At 34.2% G+C, this 26,535-nt stretch overlaps 1 protein-coding gene across 1 annotated transcript in view; it reads left to right on the forward strand.

The window, feature by feature from the left end:
• NAALADL2 (N-acetylated alpha-linked acidic dipeptidase like 2) overlaps positions 1-26,535 on the forward strand; it is a 955,512-nt gene that overhangs the window by 356,911 nt on the left and 572,066 nt on the right. Inside the window, exon 3 of the mRNA XM_063621698.1 lies at positions 14,082-14,355. Coding sequence (XP_063477768.1) covers positions 14,082-14,355 — 274 coding nt within the window. The remainder of the gene's footprint in view (positions 1-14,081; positions 14,356-26,535) is intronic.

Raw genomic sequence — 26,535 nt, forward strand, 5'->3', positions numbered from 1 at the left:
TCTGGGAAGGATATAATAATATAATTAACTATATTTTTAAGTAGCTATTGAATATTTACATTTTCTTTTCTTTTGTGACAGTTTTGGTAACTTAGATTTTTAAGGACATTTTTCTACTTTACAAAGTTTTTAAATGCATTGCCATAATTCCTGTCAAAATATATTCTTATCTGTTTAATATCTGTAAGATCTATTATGATGTCTCGCTTTTTCTTCTTAAGATGGATAATTTGTGCCTTCTCCCTCCTTCTTTTTCTTTTCATGAATAGTATTATCAGAACTGATCAAATATATAGCCAATATTTCCCTTTGATGAGTTTTTCTTCTGTACACTTGTCTTCATTTTTATTCATTTTTGCTATTATTTTTATTTCCTTTTTAAAAATTTCATTTGAGTTTTTATATCATTGCCTTTTTCTAATTTATTTAAATTGAATCTAGATTGTTTATCTTTTTCTTGCATTTTTAAAAATATATTTGCTTAAGGCAATACATTTCTCTAAGCGCTGCTTTAGCTGATTCCCGCAAGTACTGTTATGTATGTTTCCATTATCATTCATTTCAAGATATTTTAGGCTGGGCGTGGTGGCTCAAGCCTGTAATGCCCAGCACTTTGGGAGGCTGAGGTGGGTAGATCACCTGAGGTCAGGAGTTCAAGACTAGCCTGGCCAACATGGTAAAACTCCATCTCTACAAAAATACAAAAAAATTTAGCCAGCCATGATGGCGGGTGCCTGTAATCTCAGCTACTTGGGAGGCTGAGGTGGGAGAATCACTTGAACCCAGGAGGCGGAGGTTGCAGTGAGCCGAGATTGTGCCATTGCACTCTAGCCTGGGTGACAGAGCAAGACTCCGTTTAAAAAAAAAAAAAAAAAAAGGATTTTTTATTATTCTATTTCACCATTGACTTATTGGTTATTTAGAAGGCATTGTTTAATTTCCAACAAGCTAAGATTTTCTACTCTTTTGTTATTTATTTCTAACTTAATTCCATTGAGTTCATGGCATATATACTGTGTGGTTTTGGTCTCTTTAAGTGTATTGAGACTTGCTTTATGGCCTAGCATACAGACAATTTTTGTAAACATTTCACGTGCACTTATAAAGTTATTGGGTATACTTTTCTGTATATGTCAAATTGGTCGACTCTTCTATTTTCTTGTTTTTCTGCTTATTCTATTATTTACAGAGTAGGTTGGTGAAATTTCTAACTTTGATTGCTTATTTTTTGGTACCTTCAATTTTTGCCTTATAAGTTATGAAACCTGTCTTATTTAACCAGATATCATGACAATATATGTGTTTTTATTTAATAACTCAACCACTATAGCTAACAATGGCTTCCAATAGTAGATATTCAGTGGTTATTTTTATTTCTTTATTTGTGGAGAGTAGATATTCAGTGGTTATTTATTTATTTATTTTTTTGGAGATGGAGTCTCGCTCTATCACCCAGGCTGGAGTGCAGTGGCTCGATCTCGGCTCACTGCAACTTCCACCTCCCAGGTTCAAGCCATTCTCCTGCCTCAGCCTCCCAAGTAGCTGGGACTACTGGTGCTCACCACCACACCTGGCTAATTTTTGTGTGTGTATATTTAAGTAGACATGGGGTTTCACCATGTTGCCCAGGCTGGTCTTGAACTCCTGAGCTCAGGCAATCCACCTGGCTCGGCCTCCCAGAGTGTCAGTGGTTATTTTTGTGAAAAAAAAAATAAAAATAACTGAATATGAGTGTGAGAATAAGTATCGCATGGCAAAGTCCAGAAAAATGTACTTGGCACAGTGTAGGTAAGAGTTGACCATTGCCAAAGAAGTTAAGATGGTTTTGCCAGATTCTCCCATACAGAATATTTTGTATTTCCTTAGATGTAGTAGATATTCAATAGGTACTTGTTGAAATGGTGAGAGTTCTAATACATTTGTTTCTTTCTAAATCTGGGAATATATTAGCCTTCTATTTGTGCTTTCATGAACTAGATTAGTATCACTTATAAATAGTAGGTAGTATGAATCTAGGCACTCACCTTCACACAATGACATCTTGTGACCTAGACTCAAAAAAGGTTCAACATCTCTAATATTACTGGAAAACTTTAAATTCTCTGAAATGTTTCCCACTCAGCTATTTTTCAGACTTGATCCTGAGAGCTTGCTCTGCCAACCTTCATTAATTGGCATGTCCATAAGCAGAACAGGAAAACGTGTGTCATTCAGTGCATTCTTAGAAACCTCCCATTATTGTCTACAGGAAACATGAACTGGAGCAGTGGTTCTAAACGTTTTAGCCTCAGGACTTCTTTACATTCTTACATACTATTGAGATCTTCAAACTGCTTATGTTTTTGAAAGTTATATATGTCCATATTTAATTTATATGGGATTAAAACTGATAAATTATAAAAAGATTAATTTATTAAAAAATAGAAATTCCATTACATGTTACGAATACAACATTTTATGAAAAAATATTTTTCAAAGAAAAAGCATTTAGAGAGAAGAGTGGCATTGTTTTGTATTTTTCAAATCTCTTTACTGTCTGGCTTAATAAAACACTGCTAGATTCTCATATGTGTTTCTGCATTCAACCTGTTGTGGTGTTTTTCCTCCAGCTTTATTGAAGTATAATTGACAAAATTGCATATATTTAGGGTACGCAACATAATGATTTCATATATGTAGATATTGTATAATTACCACAATCAGCTTAACACATTCATCACTACCCATAGTTACTCTGTGTGTGTGTGTGTGTGTGTGTGTGTGGTAAGAACACTGTTCTCCTACCAAATTTCAAGTAAATAATAAAACATTATTAACCATAGTCACAAATTTGTACATTAGATTCCTGGTATTTATTCATCTTATTACTGAACGTTTGTACCTTTTCATCAATACCTCTCCATTTCTTCCACCACCATATACCCCTACCTCCCAGCAACCACCATGCTACATTCTGATTCTGTTAGTTTGATTTTTTTTTTTATTTCACATAATTGAGATGATGCAGTACTTGTCTTTCTGTTTCTGGCTAATTCGATATTAGCATAGTATCCTCCAGGTTCATCTGTATTGTTACAAATGGCAAGATTCCTTTATTTTGATGGCTGAATGAGAGTTCATTTTATAGATACCACAGATTCTTTATCCATTCATCCACTGATGGACATTTGGGTTGTTTTCATATCTTGACTATCATGAAAAACTATGCAATGAAGACAGGTATGTGAATATTTCTTTGAGATAAAGATATAATTTTCTTTGGATATATACCCACAAGAAAATATATAAAAATTTGAATCCAGTGTCTAGAATTATACATTAAAATACCATGAACTGTTTTGGATTAAAAAGAAAGATGTCAAATAGGAGCTTTATAATTCCAACCATAAAATGAAGCTAAGTTCATGTCTATTTTCTGATGCAGTTTTTATAGTATTCTCAGTACTTGGGACAAATCATTTAGGAAAGAAAGAGAAGGGAAGTTACATTTGTTAAGTGTCTGGAGGTACTAGAGACTATGCTAAGGACTTTACATATGATCTAAAAAACTAAATGCTCGAAGAAACTCTATAAAATGTTACTGTTCAACATATTACAATGTTGAAACTGAGGGTGGAGAATTACAATGTTGAAACTGAGGGTTAAGTTTTGAAGAGAAGATGAAGGTTAAAGAAAGACAGAGATTTGGCGGCTTTACAGCAACACAGGTTTATTGCAAGTGCAACCTGCAGAGGTGGGGACCGGGCAAATGTCAGAGCCCACTGCGGCCTACAGGCTGGGATAATTATAGGTCTGGGTGGGAGTAGTCTGGGTGGTTTGGCTTGCTGCCCGGAGGATATTGATAAGATGTTCTTATGATCAGGCAGTTTGGCCCTTTTTCCAGCAGACTGTGATAGGATGTTCCTTGGACGTTTTTCCAGCAGGATATGATAAGGAAGTCAGGTGGCTGGGCAGGATGTGTCTCACAGCCCAAACCCCTGTGGAATATTTCACTCTGACCAGGGCCTGCAAAATGGCTGAGGACTTACAAAATGGCACAGCTTGGACTAACAAGGGTTAGAATGTATTAATTTTTTGTAGCCTTCCTGATATTTACAGTAATACCATTAACTGTTTTATCGATAGCAAAAAAGGATAGTTTTTGCAATGTAATTAGATGTTCTATAGTGCTAGAAGGAATTGCCTTCCGAATGGAGGTTCATGTATAATACTCATTTACAATTCAATATATAATTATGCAAATAATTTTTAAATATAATCAATAATAAAGACTGTTCTGTGGATGGTAGTGTTTAATACATTTTATATTTTGTATAGTGATTTCAGGCCTTTCGTTAAAATCAGCAGCTATTTAGCCTAATTCTTAGCATTATTTTGTCCTTTGCGCCAGTACTTTTTTGTGCACGGTTTTTGTGATCTGTGTTAAAAACCTGCATTGCCAACATTGCAGCTCGAACTTAAACTTGTTATTCAAATAAATATTTAATTTAAAAAAAAGAATGTATTAATATGTATAAGATTATCTAGCTTGTATGCTTAAACCAGAGGTTAAGCCCTCCTTTGCTGAATCGAAAATCTAGAATCATTTTACTCTCCATCCTCCTCTTCCCAAAACTCCAATCTCCACCCACCCACTATCACTGCCAAACTTTTGCTGAAAGTCTGCTCTCCTGGTATCATGGATAAGTCATTAGGTTCAGTAGACTAGGTCCTGGCCTGATAGGAATAATGTATATCAGAAATATACCATTGTCAATGCAGCTTATTTCTGGTCTAGCAAGAAACCTCTTTTTTCTTTCTTCATGTATATAATAGAGATGAAGCACGTAAATAACTTACTCAAATACCAAAATGTGTAACATGCTTCAAAACACATTTTATCTCTACTGTTTTAGAACTTAAAATTTTCATTTTTGTTTTCATACTATCATTACTTCCAAAGGCCAGCCATCTCTACAGATTGATTTCAATGTATTTCATAAGTTTGGGTGGGTTAAAAGTTAGTTGTCTCATGATTTTTGTAACTTGCCATGTAAAGACAAGTTGATTTAATTAAGATGATTTCAATGTTTGGTGCTGAAATGAGTCTGCCCAGGGAGGAAGGTAGTCTGGGTTAACAACTGAAAAATAACATGTAAGTTCTTACTAGTTTTAAATATTGTTCTGACATAATCATTATAATTTATTGTTCTGGCATAATCCTAACCTGTTTGCATTGTCACGGACAGTAGACATCTAAAAATTATTTTAAAAATATATCTTCCCCATTATATAAAATTACCATTATATTTTAGTCAGTCACGCAGAAGTACTCAAGATTCATTTGCTGTATTAGAAAGTAAACTAAAATAAGTATATAACATCTTAAAATTAGATTTTCAATATAGTCTTCAAGGTATATTTACTTAGTAAAAAATATTTCCTGAATATTGGTGGTGGTTACCATTTACTAAGTGCTAGACTTCTGTAGTTGAATTTTCAGGATGTGTTAAAAAGGGTAAGACTACTACTTGTCTTTTAAAAAGCTTAATTTTTAAGATTACTGAAAGAGATTAATAATCTTTGTGTTAATGACAAGAAAAGGGAATCTTTGTTAGTGTTTAAGTATTTAATTCTCAGTAAATATGCTTATTCCGAAGTGTGATAAAGGCTAGTCATTTCTATTACAACCTTATCGAAATGGAAAAACTTTCTCCCAATTATTTATTCAGTTATCTATTCACTTACTAGAAAATAAATAGAAATAATGACTCTTTTTTATCAAAAGTCTCTGTGTATTGACCACCCAAGTTTGAAGACTTGTATTGTCTTACTGATTGGATTAATTTGTCCATTCCGTGAGTCTGCTTTTAGATACCCTATTGTGTTCTTCTCTCTTGAAATCCAAATATGCACTCGCTGTTAACCAGAGATGAAATTATCTCCTGCACAAATGTGTGCAAGAGTGAAAGATGTAGAGTTATAATACTGGATTTTTTTTCTGGCACAGGTAATAGTAGATGTGTTGACCGTTTGTTATATTTCTGTGTGCTCTGGTTTTTAAATCAAGCTTATCTTACTTATCTTACTGTCATATGGAACATAAATTGATATAAATGTCAAATCAATTAAAGTATTTGTTGAGTTTCAGCTTTTTGCCTGGGACTTAAGTAGAGGGCACTGAGCCCATCAGCATGCCTTCTATTACTTGTAGAGCAGACAGATATGTACCATATTTTCCTTGATCAGAAGAGGAGAGACTATTATGTTCTCTGGCAGATAATCCATTTCTGAACTGATTTTTAAATAGAATGTATAAGGAATCCCTTTTCTTCTTCTTTGTTCAGATGGTTCCCAAACTGTGAAATTCCTTCTATTGTATTTTTTACATCACTACATTAATTTCCCTGAGCGTCATTTTCTCATGAGTATAAGGATTTATTTCCACCTACTTCTTACTATCTAACTTTTATTTTACCCGGATACAGTGCTTTCTAACACTCATCATTTTTATTGCTTTCAGAAAACATCTCAGATTGGGAAACTAGCTGCTTTTTCTAAATAGCAGCACAGTATAGTGGAAATCTGAGATTCAGTGTAGAATAGTAGAAAACTGACTTATTTAATTTAGGACGTTTAACATCTTGATTGCATTATCTAGCCTTCAATTTCCTTATCTGTAAAGTAGCAACCATAGTAGTTATATCAAGAGTTTTTTGTGATGATTAAGCATAACAGTAGACATTTAATACAAAATTTGTAGTTAGCATGTTATTTTAGAAGGTAAGAAGTAGTTGAACAGGAAACCATTGTTTCATTGGCATGCCATTAGTGGCTGTGTTGCAAGGGAAGACTATGGGATGCTGCCTTTCCCTCTCAACCATTTAATTTCTTGCTGCTATGTTTATTACAGTTTATCATGTGTTTTAATCTTAATATTTCCAAAGCAAAATCATGAGACTAAAAGGTAATTTCATCCTATATAATCTTTAAATTTATCACACATATATAGTGCATGATTCACAGAATTTTACTACATTGGATACCAATTCAAATAACAACCTAATGAAATGTTTGACTTTTTAATACTATATTAGAAATATCACGCAGTATAGTATGAGTATCTGCATATGTTATTGTGAATATACATAAGAAAATGTTAATGGGCATTAATAAATGTGCTGATTTTTTCCATGTGTACTTCTAGTTCATCTTTCTTTAGATGTTTTCTTTCCCCATTCATTTACAGTATACTCTTGGCATTCAACCTGGTGTTAGGAATACTGCATGCCTGGCTTCCTCTAATTCTGACATCACTGTTGCTCTGTGGCTCATACAGCAGCAGGTGTTGAACATTGATATAAACAGAATTTTGTCTACTAAAGCCAAAATTCTCCCATTTCTAATCTCCATTGGCCAATGGAACATTAATGCCAAAGTTACTTCCAAATTCAAGTCTCAGGCATGACAGTTCATTATGCTGCCTGCCAAAACTACTGGCCCATGGAAACCCTTATTTTAAAAATTAAAGCACAGCAAAACTCTCTGTCAAATAAATACCTTGTGATTTTAGGTTATACCCTTCTATTTTTGCAAATTTCTCTGAAATTAGTAAACTTAGATTATATTGCAGTTAATTCTTTAATAGAATTTCTCATTTAATACAGCAGACTACCTAATTATAGCAGAGTGGTTCACCACAAATCCTGAAACATTTATTATGGGGAAAAAATGTATAGTGAACTGTTGACATTCTCAATAAAATCTATTTATTTTAACCTTCTAAATGATTTGAAATTATTAATAAATAGAACCCTTTGACTAAACCATTTGTATCTGTAAGACTGTGTCGATGAAGGCTGATTTAAAACAATTTAAAGATTACATAATTGTAGAACTATGAACTCATATGATCTCCTGAAATCATTTTCTTAAACAAGAGAAGCATATACATTAAACTTGATAAATTTAAAATAAAATTTTAAAAGGCACCAGAATTTAAAGGTAATCTTAGACTACAATTTAAGAGTTATTTTTAAACTTATGATTAACTATTTGAAATGTTGCCACTGTTTATGAAGAAATCATATTTTCTAGAGACCAGTATTTCTACAATCATGTGTATCCAAAAACTTTGCTATCGTCTTTTAGTATACATTTTTTTATTGATATACTTGTATTTTCTAGGTTTCTATAAAGATGTGCTCATATTCCCTTGAATCAACAACCAGAGTGTAGGAGATTTGAATAATCTAGTCTCTAATTGGTGAGATAATGTGCCAAATGTTATCACCTCAATCAATTTTGAAGAAGTATCTATTTTATTATGAAAATCTGTGGAACAAACAGCTTAGGTCATAATTCTTAACTACTTTTCCAGAGTTTTCCCTCTTGGATATTGTGGGAGTAGCAATAAATAGCTACAGAGAAATCATGTGTAAGGTGTTATAGTGCATTTCCATTTTGAGTAATTTGTTAATAGATATTCTGAAAAACGCATATATGCTGAATACATTATAACATAACTACTTTGAAGGACTACTATCCTGAGGTGACAGAATCATGAGAGAAATTCCCAAGGAAAAAAAAGCTCGAGAAAAAGTACCATGGCAGGTGATGAAACCAGAAACCTAGAAATTAGAAAATTAATGTAAGGCAGCACGGAGTGCAATGAAACAGCTGTGATTCAAAGAATACATTTTCAAAAATTCTTAAATTAAAATCATTAATCAGCAGTGCATAGTTCTCCCATAATGGGAACATCAAGTACAGACAATTTTTAGTTTAAGAAAAGTTTGTTTTTTAAAACTTTTAATAATATCCAACCTCTCCTAGAGAGTAGGTCAAGAAGGAACGCTTGCTATCTCATTTTGTGAGACTTGTATATTACAAATCAAAATCAGAAGTGATAGTTGAAAGGAACATTACATGCCAAATTTACTTTTAAAAATGGATGTGAAAATAATAAAATATTTGCAAAATAAATCACATGATAGCTAAAATTATAATTCATTATATTAGTCCAGCTTATTTTAGGAATGCAAGTTTAATATTTAAAAAATCTACTAATGTAATCAACCAAATTAAAGAAATAAAACATTCAATTGTCTTAATAAATGTATCGGAATTTCTGACAAAATTTAATATCCATTCATAAAACATCTGTTAACAACATGAGAATGGAAGGAACATCTTTAACCTGATATATACATTACAACATGGATATCTACTATCACACATTATTAATATTTCTTTAAATACTTTCTGGAGGTCATAGCCTGTATAGTAAAACAAAAAAAAAAAGTTAACTCTCTAAATAATTAGAAGGGATATAATAAAACCTTAATTATTTTGCATGTGATATGATTTTTTCATAGAAAAAAGGAAGAAAATTATTATAGTTAAAAAGAGAGTTTAGCAGGTTTACTTTATAGGACAACTGAATAGTATTCCTCTACACCAACAGTAGGAAATATTTTAATTTTAAAACATATTTTTATGTTAACATTGACCAGACACTTGACCATTATCTTAATTTGTTCAGGCTGCTATAACAAAATGCCTTAGATTAGATAACTAATAACAGACATTTCTTTCTTATAATTCTGGAGGCTGGGAAGTTCAAGATCAAAGTGCCTGTGGTACCCGGTAAGGGCCTCCTCCCTCACTGATGGTGCTTTTTAGCTGTGTCTTCACATGATGGAAAGGTAATATAATATAATCACCTCCCAAAGACCCCAACCTCTTAGTACTATCACCTTGGGGGTTAGGATTTCAACATATGAATAAGCATTCAGAATATAGCAATAATATTAAGGATTTATTGATATATTATCATAAGGATGGCATTTCTTCCCAAATTGATCTTTAGTCTCAATGTAATTCCAGTCACAATGTTGGCATGGAAATTAGTGAGCTCATTTCAATATTCATATGGAAGATAAAAGGAAAATAGTTAAGATTTCCTGATGAACAAGTAGTGTTACTTGCCCATTATAAAGTTGTAATAATGAAAACAGCACATTATTATGGAGATGGAAGAAAAAGACAAATGGAATTGATTTGGGAACTCAGACACACCCAAACACATATGGCAACTCGTATACAGCAGAGTTGTCATTGCACATTAATGGGGCATATATGACAAGGGGAACTAGGACTCCTGTTGGAAAAAGTGAAGTTGGATTCCTGCCTCCTACCACACACCTGCACACACATACACACACGTTCTCCAAATAAACACTGAAATGTGAAAAACAACTCCTTAAAACTTTTAGGAAAATAAGTGAGAATAACTTCATGACCACAGCATTGAGGATTCCTTAAGCACATCAGAAAATGTGAAAACAATTATATTAAAAGCTCTGTGCATTAAAATTATAAACTTTTGCTTATCATAAGACAATACATTGCAAATAAAAAGAGAAGACAAAAACTAGGATAAAATATGTGCCATACATATGACCTAAAAAAGATTATTCAGAACATACAAAATCTTCTATAAATATAGGCAAAAACAAGAGCAGTTATTATACATGAAAGGAAACATGAGTAGCTAAATAATACATGAAAAGATCCTCACTGGTAATCATGAAGATGCAAATTAAAACCACAATGGGATATAATTTTACCCTCATTGTACAGCGGAAATTAGATACAGGAGCAGAGGGTGGTAAAGGAAGCCTTGGAAAACTATTTAGTATATCCTGCAATCCAGCAGTTGTACTTGAGTTAAACACATAGTGAAATATTACTTTACACTCACTACATTGACAAAAGTATAATATAAAATAAAATTTAAAAGTAAAATAAAATAATGGACAATACCAAGTATTGGTGAGGAATGGAGGAAGTAGAACTGTCATGAAAAGATGGCAAGAGTGTAATTAAAATTCTTCTAAAAGCATTTTGGCATTTTGGAATAAAGTTACACAGGTACATACCTTATGGACCAATAATCCCTTGCCTAAGGAAACTTTTGCATGTGTCTATCAGGAAACATGAATAAGAATATCCAGTGCAGTATTGTTTACAATAGTGAAAAGCTGAAAACAACTTCAAAATATTTATCTTAGGAAAACTGATTAAAAACCTGGAGGAATCTCAGACGCCCAATATTGAGTAAAAAAGGCAAATATGAAAACCATATATAAGATACCAATTTTGTAAAAGTAAAAACACCTATAATTAAAGAAATTGTTAAAGAGATACACATATATGTATATAAACCTATTAAAAAAGACAATGGGAAACAACAAAATCAGATTGATGCTTACCCTGGGGATCAAGGTAAGTGATTGAATAGAGAAAAACTATTCTTGGGGCTTTGATAATATTAGAGATCTTCTACTTCATAACCTGGGTAGTTCCTTTCACTACTCTTTATACATTGTATATGTTGTATATTCTTTATGTGTTTAAATTATTTCATATTATTAAAAATGATGTTATAAAGTACATATCCCATAAATTAAAAGTGAAGTAAAGACTGTATACATTTTTTCACTCATTAATTTTAGCTTAGTACTGAAAAATATTTAGAAATCCTCCACAATTGGGACAAATTACTATTTCTTCAGTTGAGCCCTAAAAGAAGTATTTCATTTGCCTTTGAGGCCTTATAGTATAACATTCAATGTTTTCAGTTGCTTGCACCATAAAGCAACTGAGACCCACAAAAGGAATGGCAGATTAAACATCTTGCACATTCCCTGGTAGATTTATGTTCACCAATTAACTGTGTAGAGGAGCAAACAAAATATAAAGCAGTCTTCACGTTTTTCTTCTCTTTGTCTGTCAATGTTAATGATATATTGCTATGTTTGTATAAATAAAATATATATTTTGAAACCTCATTTTATATGGATTTTAACAGAACAAGGTAGTGGTGCACCTTTGTGAATGACTTTGCTGTCAAATTGTGTTGTTTTAACTTAGTTTACCTGCCCTATCCCAAAAATACAGAGAGAATGCAATAGCAATGGAGAAAGGGGGTAGGAAAAGGTAGAGAACAGATAAAGTAACAACAACAACAAAACAAGGTGGAAGGCAGAGCCCTCTTACTGGTAATGAAAAAGAATATAATTCTTCTCACCAGCTATTCCATAAAATTTAGGTGGCACTGTTGACTAATCCAAGTAGATATTAAAAAAGAAGAAGGAGGGGGAGGGGGAGGAGAAGGAGGAGGAGGAGGGGGAGAAGGAGGAGGAGGGGGAGGAGGGGGAGAAGGAGGAGGAGGAGGGGGAGGGGTAGGAGGAGGAGGAGGAAAGAAGAAGAAGAAAAGAAGAAGAAGAAGAAAAAGAAAAGAAATGGAAAGAAAGCATGAATAGGAGTAGCTTCACAAAGATAGGAGATAACCGAGAAACTGTTTTTATTGCATCTTCCTGTGTAGGCTAGCTTCTAAGCTGTGGCCTCAGACTTACCTTTTATCTCTTGTAATGCTTTCTTACCACTATTGTGACTGCATCTTATAAATGTATCGGAATTTCTGACAAAATTTAATATCCATTCATGAAACATCTGTTAACAACATGAGAATGGAAGGAACATCTTTAACCTGATACATACATTACAACATGGATATCTACTATCACACATTATTAATATTTCTTTAAATACTTTCTGGCATGTACTGTTGCAGGGATGTCCAGTCATTTAGCTTTTCTGAGACACACTGGATAAACACAAATTGTCCTGGACCACACATAAAATTCATTAACACTAACAACAGCTGATAAGCTCAAATAAAAATTAGAAAAAATCTTTTAAGAAGTCTCATAATGTTTTCAGAAAGCTTATGAATTTGCACTGGGCCACATTCAGAGCTGTTGTGGGGCCATATGCAGCCCACGGGCCATATGTCAAACAAGCTCAGTTTAGGAGTTGTTGAATAAACAGGGTCCTGGAGGAAATAAGTGAGAAAAATAATGTGATGGGCAAAATAACAGTAATATCAAAATAAACACTTAGGTAATAGCTTGTATAGCAATAAGATTATTTTAAGAAGATACATTTTTGCCCCTAAAGGAAATTGTTCTTTTTTGGTCCCTTTTTATTAATATTTCAGCCACAAAATTAAAAAAAAACTTTATCTGGATTAAATTATTTTTATTAAGCTCTCATGTCTGATTCTGTTCTAGGTACTATACAAAATTTTTTTAACAGATTTTGTCAGGCTTCTAATATATCATAAGCAAAAATAGCATCATTGTATTACGAGATAGGTATAGAAATAAATATACAAAGTACAGAAAGTACAACCAAACATTAATTTCACATTGGTTTGGCAATCTCTGTTTTTGTTTTGGTTTTATTGAAAAACATTGTTCTCATAGCATCATGTAATCTGGCATAAAATTTGTATCTAAAGAGCTCTGTCTGTATTATTTTAAATAGCAATAACTATACTTCAATCATATCGTTTTAAATGAAATCACCTTAACTACAACAAAGAAATGTCTCAACTGGAATGACACCTAGATTTTGGAACGGACTTTTAAGTGGATTATGTTGATGTTGTTAGAAGGATCAGAACTAATAGAAGATCTAGTTGTCATTAATATCACTCTTCTCTGCAATGCCTTAGTGCGGTATTAGTGAGTTTTTTTTGTTTTGTTTTGTTTGTTTGCTTTTCTTTGGAAAGAGTCTCACTCTCTTGACAAAGCTGGTATGCAATAGTTCCATCCTAGCTCACTGCAGCCTCCAACTCCCAGGCTCAAGTGGTCATCCCACCTCAGCCTCCCAAGTAGGTGGGACCACAGATGCATACCAGGACATCCAGCTAATTTACTTTTAATGTTTTTTAGACAGAGCGTGTCTCTATGTTGCCCTGGCTAGTACTGTGCTCAAGCCATCCTCCCTCCTTAGCATCCTAAAGTGCTGGGATCACAGGCATGAGCTACCACAAGGGCCGTTAGTTCTTAATTTAAGAAATTAATTCATTCTGCTTTGTTTTGTGTTTACGTTTCATGTGGTAGGGTCCTGTCTCATTCATCTTTCAATATCCCATAACATCTATTAATATTGTTCGTATATTGAGCAGTCATATCTCAAAAGAATAAAGAAATCTTTTTAAAAAAGTTTTCTTTTCAAATTTATTTCAGAAATTTGGTACAACTATATAAAAATGAAGATGACACGGAAATTTCAAAGAAGATTAAGACTCAGTGGACCTCTTTGGGCCTAGAAGATGTACAGTTTGTAAATTACTCCGTGCTGCTTAATCTGCCAGGCCCTTCTCCCAGCACTGTGACTCTGAGCAGCAGTGATCAATGCTTTCATCCTAATGGCCAGCCTTGCAGTGAAGAAGCCAGAAAAGACAGCAGCCAAGACCTGCTCTATTCATATGCAGCCTATTCTGCCAAAGGAACTCTCAAGGTAATATGACCGTTTGTCTCTGTCATTTACAGTGAGATGGAATTAGAAAATAACAGCTTTCATCTAAATTGAACTAACTGGCAAGATGCAACGTACAAAAGTAACCATTAAATCTTCTCAATGTGGAGGTGCCAGGAAAGAGAAGGAAGATTTGGCCCTCCTGACCCTTTTCTTGTCATATTTTGAAAGTGAAAACATGTTAGAAAAATTTAATTCAAAGGTGTTGAATGTGTGACTGAGTCATTCACATTTTGCTCTGTCCATATAGTGCATGTCTATTTCATTCCATGGCTTTGAAGAGGCAAAATTTAATACATTGACATAGAGAAAGGGAAATAAATGGAGAGGGTTGTGTTTTGAGATTGTGTACACACAAAAGAAATTAAGTGGAAAATTGATATGATTATTAACACATTTAAGATTTGAAACACAGTGCCCCTGCTTTCCTGATGGAAAACACATGTGATAAGAAGCCAGGTGTGTATTATTTCTTCACCTTTTCTGGGTCAGCAGATTTATGATGCAGGTTTTTTTGGCGTAGTGGTTAAGTGCAAGGCTTCTAGAGCCACATGGACTAGTTTTAAATCTCAGCTGCCCAGTTAACCACTGTTACTTAACTGTGGGGAGGAAACTGGGGCTGATTTCCTCATCTCTGTATTGGAGTCAATAGTAGTTCCAACTCAAGGTTGTTGTGAGAAAAAATTACTAATATGTATAAATCTAGGAGGACAGAGCACAGCCTCTAGTAAGAACAATATACAAGTTAGATATAACAATGTGTAATTGGTCAACAGTTTCCTTTTTATGGACAAGTTTGCTAACTCTATGTAAAAGTGTAACTTTAAAAAATACACTTAGTTTTTTTTTTCATCAAACTGTAGATTGCCTCATTTAATACCAATGAAATAATGTTATTTTTCTGACTGTTGTTAATGTCACAGATGTTTCAGAATCTAACTTATTATTAACTTTGATTAACATATGGAATATTTAAATCATTTAAAAGTACTTTGCATAAATATTTGAAATAATAACAGTAAATGCTCGTTCCTAATAGATTTTGGGGGAGTGGGAGGGAGAGGCAGATTTTCTGGCAGTCCAGCATCGTTTCTGTTCTGTATATATCATACTTTGACTTTTAGCCAAAGAGCTGCATATAACTATTACCACCTTGAAAAGTCTTACCATTAATTAAACTTTAATATAATATTAAATGTCTGCAATATTGCTACTGTAGGACTCATATAATTTGATTTGATTAATATTATGCTCTTTCTGGTAGGTAATAATGGTAACACACCTGTATATTAATAAAAATAGAGGAAGGCAACTGTCACTCTTTCCTTCATTCAGAAGCTTTGGCCTTAAGCCAAGACTCTAAAAGTTACCCTGATATTTTCTCTAAAACTTCTAACTCTGCCTGAGCCATATGCATTTTCAACCTCTTCTTTATCCCAATTGGCTCAGCTCATGTCTTCCCCTAAACAAAAGCGTGTCTAAAACACAGAACATTCACAAAAACACCAGGAACTTGGGCGAGTCCTTGGAATCTTCCCCATCTCTTTGCTTTTCAATTTCCGCTGGTGAACGTTGATTATTCCTTGAAGAAGGAGATATGCAAAACTCATGAAACTACAACTTCTATCCTTATTTCCTTAGTATGGCCCTCTGTAATAACCCGCTGGGCCCAGTGGATTGAAGGTAGAATAAGATTAAATAAACTAATTTAATTAAATAAATTCCTTAGATATGGGTTCACCACGAAAACCCTCCCTCAATGCCCCTGCACTTTGATATTGTAGTTTCCACACTGACCAAGGAAAGAGATATCCTATCACTGTGCAGCTTCCCAGAGTCCCTTATGGGAGCATGTATTTGTTGGTCTTACTGTACACTAGGGAGATTCACTGGATCTGGAAAATTAAATTTCTATGACTCCTTTATACTCCGGACTTACTGCATAATAAGGGAAACGTGGGAGAGGAACCCTTCAATAACAGTTTGTTTGCCTTGGTTTAAAAGAGATACTGGCCGGGCACTGTGGCTCATGCCTGTAATCCCAGAACTTTGGGGAGGCCGTAATCCCAGCACTTTGGAGGCTGAGGCGGGTGGATCACCTGAGGTTAGGAGTTCGAGACTAGCCTGACCAACATGGTGAAACCCCGTCTCTACTAAAAAAATACAAAAAATTAGCCAGGCCCAGTGGCGGGCTCCTGTAATCCCAGCTACTCCTGAGGCTGAGGCAGGAGAATCACTTGAGCCCAGGAGGCGGAGGTTGCAGTGAGCTGAGATCTCCCCATTGCACTGCCACCTGGGCAACAAGAGCGAAACTCCTTCTCAAAAAAAAAAAAAAAAGGCGGGGGGGATATTAACAGATATTGTATACTTCTGATTTCTGATTCATACTCACCACAAGCAAACTCTCATAATAATGGAGGTGGTGGTAGAGGGAAGAAAGTCAGGGAGAAGGTCATTTGGAAGAATCTGTTTGACCCTATAGTTCTAATGTTGGGCAAATCCACTTTCCTATGCTATTTGTGCAGATATTGGACACAGCGTATTATATGTAATTGTATGTTTGCTTTTTATATTTCGTAAAAGACTAGGCTGAATCACAAAAATGGTAATCATCCCTTTTTTTCTAACAGATAATGCTGTAGGATGGATATATAAATATTCTTCGCCCTTTATTTTCTTTATTCTTTCACACTTCTGCAGTTAGATAGCTTCACCTTCAAGTGTCCTGCGTTCAAGTAGTGTGTAAGAGTAATAAATGTTTGGCTATGTAGTGTCCGTTGTTAGATTCCTTCACACAACTGAAGGTCATCTTATTTTTAATGTAAAATAAATTTTTAGTTTAAAATATATGTAATGTTACTAATATGTAGAGAGGTTTAATATTTTAAGAAATAAGTTAAAAATGTTAATTTACGAAATTCTATAGCTTCAACCTTCCTACTTTTAAAAACTGAGCCTATTCCCTTTCTTCTAGATATTTTTAGACCACACCAAATTCCAAGCAGCCACTGATTGACTAGTTTATAGGGACCCTATAATTATGATTTGATTAAAATTAAAATACATTCAGGCCTGAAGTATTTTAATATCTTTTTCAAATTTAGCAGTTATTGTTTGTGGAGGCTAAGTTAGCCTCCATAAATTTTACTTAAGCACTGTTTTTATTTCCTTGACAATTTCAAATCATCAGACCTTAGAAACTAGAAATGTGAATTCTAAGGATACCGATGGTGTTCTCCACCCCCAACCCCTCTCCCATTTAGAATTATAAGTTATATGGGAGTTGTATTCTCAGCATTTTGGTTGTATGTTCAGTATGTTCAGTAGCTGTCTTTTTAGATCCCTTTAAATGAAACAGTTGTTTTTCTTATCCAAATATATGTGGTACTTTCCGCTTCTTTATTTTTTTCTTTTTCACTTACTTTTTCTTGTCAATAGAGGACACAAAAGAAGAAGCCAGTTTACTTAAAAACAATATATTTTAACTTTCAAACTAATGCATGTGTGTATCTGTAACAATGGTCTTTTGTGTTGTTTTTCTGGGCATGTTGTATGACAATTTCTATTACAACATATGGGACAATTGGGATAAGACAGGGTTCAGTGACCCTTTCTTGTATGTCTCCATCTTTCACAGTTAAGGCAATGCACGCCTATTTCTAAGGATATGACTTTGTATTGAAAGAGCCAATTTAAAAATGAAAAACTTAAGAGAACCAACCAGTGGTTTTATCTATTCATTATCAAAGAGTACTCATTTATTTTTTGCAAAGTTAATTATTTTTTTCGTTTTGCTAATGGAACTGGGTGGGGTGTTTTTTTTTTTTTTAAATATTCCTGTGTAACCATATCTCTGAGCGTTTTCTACATGTTTATCTTAACAGTTATAAGTTTTTAAATTTCCTTTTGTTTCACATAAAAGAAAATCAACCTCTACTGCAGATTTATGGAGTTATCCAAATATGCATAGTTCTGAGTCCTTATTTAGTATCCTCACACCATTTGTAAGTGTATTAAAACTGCCTTTTTAAAAATAGAGTTTAAAAAAATCTTTTAAAATGCAGCTGTTAAAAGGGAGAAAATAAAGTTAACTGTATATGTGGAAATACACTCCATGTTTGAAATATTAGGCCTAAACAAAAGGGATTGTTAAAGGAAACAAAATGCAATATGGATAAACCTAACACCTTGTATCTGAAGAACATAATTTGAGGAATTAATTATGCAAATTAGATAGACATTATTTTAAGATTGTATTAATAATGCAAATCTATTATACTAAATACATATTGATTTAAATATCTATATCAAGAAAGCATGTGCTATTGAGAGTCATTTTTTAAAACTCAAATTGTATCAGTATTGTTATAATTTTCAAAAGCAACTTCTAGGTGGCTATTATATATGCATATAGAATACCTGCGCATATTTTATATACCTGTTTTAGATATATTATTGAAACTCACATATTCTAATAGATAAGGCGTTGGTGATTTTTCTGTGTCACTTTAAATCATTCCCTAATTCAAATCAAGCTTGAGTGGTTGCTGCTAAAGATTCAGGCATGCCTCCTTTTTGATTTTGAGTACATTGCGTTTGCATGAATTTCTATCTGGCAGAGCCATTAAGTTCTTAAATTATTCTAGTCTGACTGCCAGCAAAGCTTCCCACAACTTTTTGCTTTTGACAAGGTTATTTGTAGAAGAGGAGTGCCCCTTTTCTTTGAAAAACTGTCATGTCCATTCATCATAGGACCGTTTTGTGTAAGCTTCTAATTTGTGCCTTCTGGTAACCATCTAAACAGCATTTCTGATATCTGAGATCTACTTCAAAAACCTACTTAGTGCCAGCATGATGGATGGTATACTTTACAACTTCTTTGTAATTCATTGTGCACTAGAAAGGTGACATTGTTTACCCCATCATAATGACAGGTGGGTCAGTAAAAGGGTCCTAAGGAGACTTGTCCTGTCAGATGCAAAATACATATTAAAATGGATACATAAATAATTTAGCATGTGTAAGGTTAGCTTCAGGGAATAAACAGTGATTTATATTTTTCTTAAAAGGTAGATATCAACTATAATATTATCATAAGGTTAAAGACATTGGTAGTGAGTGCTGAAAATGTCTAGTCAATTTTATAAATAGAACATATGGCTTTTATGCAATTTCTATGCAATTATTTATTTTGTCCTTTGTGAAACACCAGCAGATGTAGAAAAGCAAATCACATATTAATATTTGCTATATGTTGGTCAGATTGGTTCTGCCAAGTTGTTGCCGAGCAAGAGATTTTTTTCTTATTTCCATACATTTTATGTATTTTGTATCTTTTCATTCTGTAAAGCTTTATTTTTTACCTGAAAGATAAGCCAAATAATGCAGTTTTATGGAGAAACTTATTTTCAAAAACTCACTAACTGTACAGAATCTGTATTATTATGAAGGTATGTGTCACTACCCTATTCTGCAGAGAGCATTGTTCAACAGCCCAGACTAGCATCCCTTCTTAATAGGTGTACAAACGTGGGGTGGTCAGGTCAATTCTGTAGGACTCAGTGTTCTCGTCCATATAAGGGGAATATAACAGTAACTTTAATGGTATTTGTGGGGAAGAAATGATATAAACCGTGTAAAGCACCTGACAGTTAGTACTCTATCAATGTTAGCTATTATTATCCTGTAAAAAGTGGACACATTTAAATGGGAGAAATTAAGAAACTACCAGAACATCAGAACAATATATCAAGATTTGAGAGAACAAACTTTTATTATATTTATCACATTATCTAAATATAATCTTCCTGTCTTCTCTTTAACATGACAAATAAGAATCGTTAGGGAAGAAAATGCCTAGGCCAGTATGAATAAAAATAAAATATACATAATGCCCTGATCATATGTTTAATTAAAAGTGAAAGCTCAAAAAAAATTACAAATGAAATATTTAATTCTTGAATGCAGAATGATTAATCATGTTGTGTTGGACCTGAAAAGCATTGCTTGTCTTTATGTGTAAAATATCAACATGTAGTGCCTTAACGTATGAAATCTGAGCACTGTATCAAATATTTTCTCAGAAATTCTTAAAGAGAAAAAAATATAAACACTGCATGGAATCCTTGGATAACCTATAATCAGATGCCTATATTCTCATAGCTGGAAAAACTTGGTCTTTCTCTTTTATTTTGAATATTTTCAAACAAAAGCAAACTAATCAGTGTTATGGCAAAAGGCAGAGCTATATGCATTTGGCTCTGAATGATTGCTGTCATAGATAACAATATCAGTGAGCTAGAGAAGTGGAATGGAATTGTAGTACTTAAACTTTTGTTTTCTGTATGGTAAAATGAAGCTACTGTCTCACCAACACAGAAATGTGAGCTTCAAAGTTTTTCTTTTTTTTTTTTTTTTTGAGACGGAGTTTCGCTCTTGTTGCCCAGGCTGGAGTGCAATGGCATGATCTCAGCTCACTACAACCTCTGCCTCCCAAGTTCAAGCGATTCTCCTGGCTCAGCCTCCCGAGTAGCTGGGATTACAGGCATGCGCCACCACACTCGGCTAATTTTGTATTTTTAGTAGAGACGGGGTTTCTCCATGTTGGTCAGGCTGGTCTCGAACTCGAACTCCCAACCTCAGGTGATCCACCTGCCTTGGCCTCACAAAGTGCTAGGATTACAGGCGTGAGCCACTGTGCCTTGCCCAGCTTTGAAGTTTTTTAATGGTGACAGTGGCTTTGCATATTATCAGTCTCCTTTATTTTTCTATTGTAAAATCCATCTTTTGGCAACAGTGCACAACTGTGAGATAAATGACTGTGAATGCAGCTGTTATTCATTTTTTTAAATCTGCATAAAGTCCCTTGGCCCAGTGTGACCTTCTGTTTCTCATTTCATGAGCTCTGTTCACTAACCAACTAAGTTAACAAAACAATTCCATAATTGCTGCTTTCATTTAAAAAAAAAAATCATTTTATTATTGTTTGTTTTTAAGACGGAGTTTTGCCCAGGCTGGAGTTCAGTGGTGCAACCTCGGCTCACTGTAACCTCTGCCTCCCTGCTTGAAGCAATTCTCCTGCTTTAGCCTCCCCAGTAGCTAGGACTACAGGCATGTGCCACCACACCCACCTAATTTTTGTATTTTTAGTAGAGATGGGGTTTCAACATGTTCACCAGGCTGGTCTGGAACTCCTGACCTCAGGGGATCCACCCACCTCGGCCTCCCAAAATCCTGGGATTACAGTCCTGAGCCACTGTACTCAGCCCATAATTGCTTCTTTCTTATTTGAGAATAATAACCATGCGGTTAGTTTCTACATATTTAAGAAGATATATATTTTCCCTGTATTTAAAATTTTTATAGGAACATTTACAAAAACCATGATCTAACACAACATATTGTACATAGTTAAATATTTGTTAGAGAGTACATTTTCTACTCGTGAAAGAGAACAAAAGCCTATTTTATGAAATAATAGTTTTAAAGCAAAGGTAGCTAAATTCAACGAAGTGGTTAAAGTGCAGTGGACTGTTTTCATTTTCCCCACTTTATTACAACATGTGGCATTTTTAGTGAGAAAGTATTTGGATGCTGATTTTTTTTTTTTTTTCTTGAGACAGAGTCTTTCTCTGTCGCCAGGCGGGAGTGCAGTGGGGCGGTCTTGGCTCACTGCAACCTCCGCCTCCTGGGTTCATGTGATTCTCCTGCTTCAGCCTCCCAAGTAGCTGGGATTACAGGCATGCACCACCATGCCCAGCTACTTTTTGTATTTTCAGTAGAGATGGGGTTTCACCATGTTGGCCAGGCTGGTCTTAAACTCCTGACCTCATGATCCGCCCACCTCAGCCTCCCAAAGTACTGGGATTACAGGCATGAGCCACCGCGCCTAGCCCCAGATGCAGATTTTTATTTTGACTAAAAGTTATTTCTAAAGATTTTTAGTCACCGTAATTACTATTTGACAGAAAATGCCAGTGTTTTCATTTTTATTTCTGATTTGATTTAGGCATACTACTTGCAAAGTTAAGTGATAATGTAATTTTCTTAGCAGATGTATGTTTTAATTTATATAAAATGCCTGTATTTAAGTATTTTGTTTACAAATAAGACTTACCTCATTTCAGCAGATGCTGCAAATTCAGTCTTTCCAGAACTAGAGAGATCTATGGAAAAGTTGGTTCTTAGGTTTATGCACTGTTTAAACACATTAATCCAAGAAAATGCTGTCATATTAGTTTCACAGTCTCCAAGAAGAATTCTCTTGAATGAATTTGCAACTCCTTCAATGCACTTACCTTAATAAGTTGAGTATCATTTATTAAGTGTCCTGTGATTATTAATTTGTTATTCCGTATATTTTAATTTGATACTAAAAGATTAACTGACTAATATAGAATATAGCTAGCTGGGTCTCACTAATATAACAAGAAACATTCAACTTTCAGCAAATACATTCTGAGTACCTTTTACACATTAATCGCAGGGGACACCGTGGTAAATAAGAAAGCCTTGGACCCTGCTGCATGCAGCTGGCAATATAATAGGAGAAACTGGCACTTAAAATTGCTTGGCTTGATACTGCTATAAAAACTAGCAAATTATTTAAATATCTAAGCTCCAGTTTCCTCATCTACAAAAATATCTACCGAATATTAATGTTCTGTAGATAGACTGGAACAATTGATTCAATCTGCTTAGCAAAATGTCTAGCACAGGGGACATGAATGGTTAAGTATTTATTTTGTTTTATTTTTGTATCATGCCATAACAGTTCTGTATGGTTTAATCCTTTCCATAACACACACACACACACACACACACACACTCGATACTTAATGTTCTAATAGCTGGAGTTTCCTATGAACCACCTTTTGCCCTTATCTCTTTCTTGCTATTATCTGCTTTTAGAGAGACTTCTTGGACCAAGACCTAACTAAGGACAAGCTTTAACCCCTATCTCTAATGCATAACTGTTTTCTGTTTTCAACTACCTGCCAAAACCTCTACTAGTGTTTTGTTCTACCACTTTAGAAGGAAACACACACACACACACACGCACACACACACATGCATGCACACATGCCAGCACAAACCAGTTTATTTCAGCTAGTTGGTTTATTTTTTGCATCTTTCCCAATTCTCATTATCTCTCCCACAGTTCCTCAGGAAACAGTGCCCTGTTGGTCATTTGAAATAAATTATAGTGAAAATCTTTAAACCATAGGAATTTTCAAATGCTACACATCAGGACTTTTTTTTTTTTTTTTTTTTTTTAACCCAAGAACCATTTTACTATCATACAGCTGCCCAGCTTTCAGCCAGAAGCAATGGACTGGATTGCCAATTACAGCATGGCTACAATATTATTGTGGAATGGACAGAGCCAAGAACACTGCCATAGGGTAGAAATTGAGAGTGTGCTCAGTGCCCGCTTCAGGTCCCTCTTTCATCTATGGCCACAGAAGCTACTCAAAATTTAATCAGAATATTGAAACGGGCAGGGAATTTCCTTCAGATTTCCCAAGGTCTGAAATGGGAAGATAAAGTTACCTTCTCGACAGAACTAATGGAAAATCAAGAGGGAAGTTGTTTTTAAAACTTCTCTCAAGCGATTTTGAAATACAATCCTTCCTGGGATACTTCTGGTTCCTGGAACATTTTGCAAAATAGCTATTGACCTTCCATCCTGCTCCTCAAGCAATGGGGACTGACTGGCTCACAAGCCCTCTGCCTGGACTTTCAACACAGCAACCATGTCTCTCCATTGCCCTCTACCCATACCATAGGAGAGATGATTGACTTTCACAATTTCATTCTAGGACCCTTATCTCTGGAGCAATCAGCTAGCATGGTTGTTGATTATTTATTTTGTGTCTTATAATAGTTTTATTCCTAGTTTGCTTCAGGAAAATGCAATAAATATGTTAACCATGGGAAAAGTGATAAAGTTGCAGAAGCTCTCATGATCAGTTATTAGGGACTTTCATGGTAATATATATGGTGTAAGGCTAACCTCTTTTACATTAATTTATTTTATTCTTTCTCGTGTTGAGAAACAGTAGTCTAGATTCACTTTCTCTATACCTCTTTTTTCATTTCTGGGATTTATCAACCAAATGGGTTCAAATAGTTTTAGTCTATCAGCATTAAGTCATCTTTTTGTAAATGTTGAGCAACCAACCGAGATACTGTCACGTTGTTGAGCTGTATGTTAACTCAGATTTACCACCCGACTGTTGTTCTTTCTTTCTTTGATAGATTTTCTGAAATTTTTATCCTTATCCAATCCCATCTCTATAAAAATGCATAACTTCTTATTTCAAAATTTACTAGTCATGTTTTACTCCTCAGTATGTGTGATGCCTCTGTTTCATTTAGTACAGCTCCTCATTCCTTCAAGGACTATGTACTTACTGCTGTCTGAAAAGTTATTCCCCAGGTCTGTGCATGGCTTCTCATCGTTTGGATTTGAACTCCTTAGCAATGTCTTCCCTGACTTCCCCGATTAAAGTAATTACTCATCACCCTCTATTATAATACCCCTGTTTTTCTGTCTTTGGGGCATGTCACCATTGAAAGTTTTCTGAACTGTTGATGTCTTTGTTTACTTTTTGTTGTTGTGGTTGATCTCTCGGCAGGAGAGAGTAAGCAGTATGAAAGGGACCTTTTGTAACTCATTCCCTCCCTATCTTCAGAAACCGGAATACAGTGTGTCCCATATTGCCAGAAAATGAAATAATTCTCTCTTTAATACCCTCTTTCTTGGACTTCCATAATTCTGTTTTCTCCTTTTTTTCTCCTACTTCTCTACGTATTTTTCATAATCTCTTTTTTAAAAGATATATTTTTGCTTTTAAAATAACTCTGTGTAATATAAATAACTAAAGGAAAGATGCTATGGCCAATTATGTTATATTTTTAAATGTTGACCGAATAATACGAAAAGACAGCTATATAATCTCTAAGGTACTATTTATTAAATTCTGGAAAATGTTTAAAGTTTTGCCTTTCTGACAATCTACAATTTTTTACTCTAGCCTGAAATATTAGATTACACTTGCATTATTTTGTCTATTGACTTTGGAGACTATAGATGTAAAATATGGAAATGAAATCCTGTCAAACTGATTTCACTTCAGCCAAATTTCTATTACAATAATTTTAACTTTTTTTTGTCCTTTGGATGTGCATTATATGTTAGATTGTAAAACTGAAGACATTTTGCAAAGGTATTAAACAACTACTATATGTCAAGGCAAGTAGCAACTCTGGTTTATCTATGTTATTTGTGCTATTGAAACATAGTCACTGTGCCATTAAGCACTGCATTTAGTGTATCACTGTAGCAAGTATTTTTTCAGCAAGTGTACAAACTGCGGTAAAGAAGAAGTGATAAAATTGAGAAGTCACCCCTTTATCTGGTTCCTTACAACAAAGACAGCAAAATTGATTGTGTATCTTATGCTTAATTCTGAATTCAGCAGGAATGCACCAGTCTAGTCCACTAGCTAGTGTCCCCTCTAATTGATTGGAGATCCATTTTAACTGACTAGAACTTGTGCTGTACTAGTTACCAAATATTTTAAATATCTCTCCTCTTATGCCAACCCTTGTCTAATTGGTCTTAATTGGAACAATATTTTGATAAGGAGTTTGAAACACGATGATTGCTTAGTTAGTCTGCCACAGGAGATGGGGAAGGCAGTGTTGGTTTTCATCCTTCAATACATTGTGGTCTTCATGATAATGACCACGATGTGAACCCGAAACAGAAGTACCAATATAATTCTAACAATCTTTGAATTTTGAAATCTTTATCAATGCTAAGATTCTAATGATTTTTAGAAAGAAAGAAGGTAAACGTGGATGATCACTGTGATTTTACAAGTTTTTAATAAACATAACCACTTTAATTTGAAGTAAATTCAAAGCTAGATTTATATATGATAGGAAATTTCTAAAGCAGAAACTTGTTTTTAGGTGAGCAATACTTGTGATAGTATTGTACTTTGTCATTATCAGAAATGCTTGGGTTTATCATTTCTGAACTTGAGTAGAAAATTACTGTTTTAGTCTAAGCAGGCTTTTCAAACATTTTGTACATTCTGAGTCTCTCTTAGAGAACTAGAAAGGCTCAGAATGATGGATTTGGTTGAAAAT

This window comes from Symphalangus syndactylus, chromosome 17, assembly GCF_028878055.3.
Source record: "Symphalangus syndactylus isolate Jambi chromosome 17, NHGRI_mSymSyn1-v2.1_pri, whole genome shotgun sequence".
Taxonomy (NCBI): Eukaryota; Metazoa; Chordata; class Mammalia; order Primates; family Hylobatidae; genus Symphalangus; species Symphalangus syndactylus.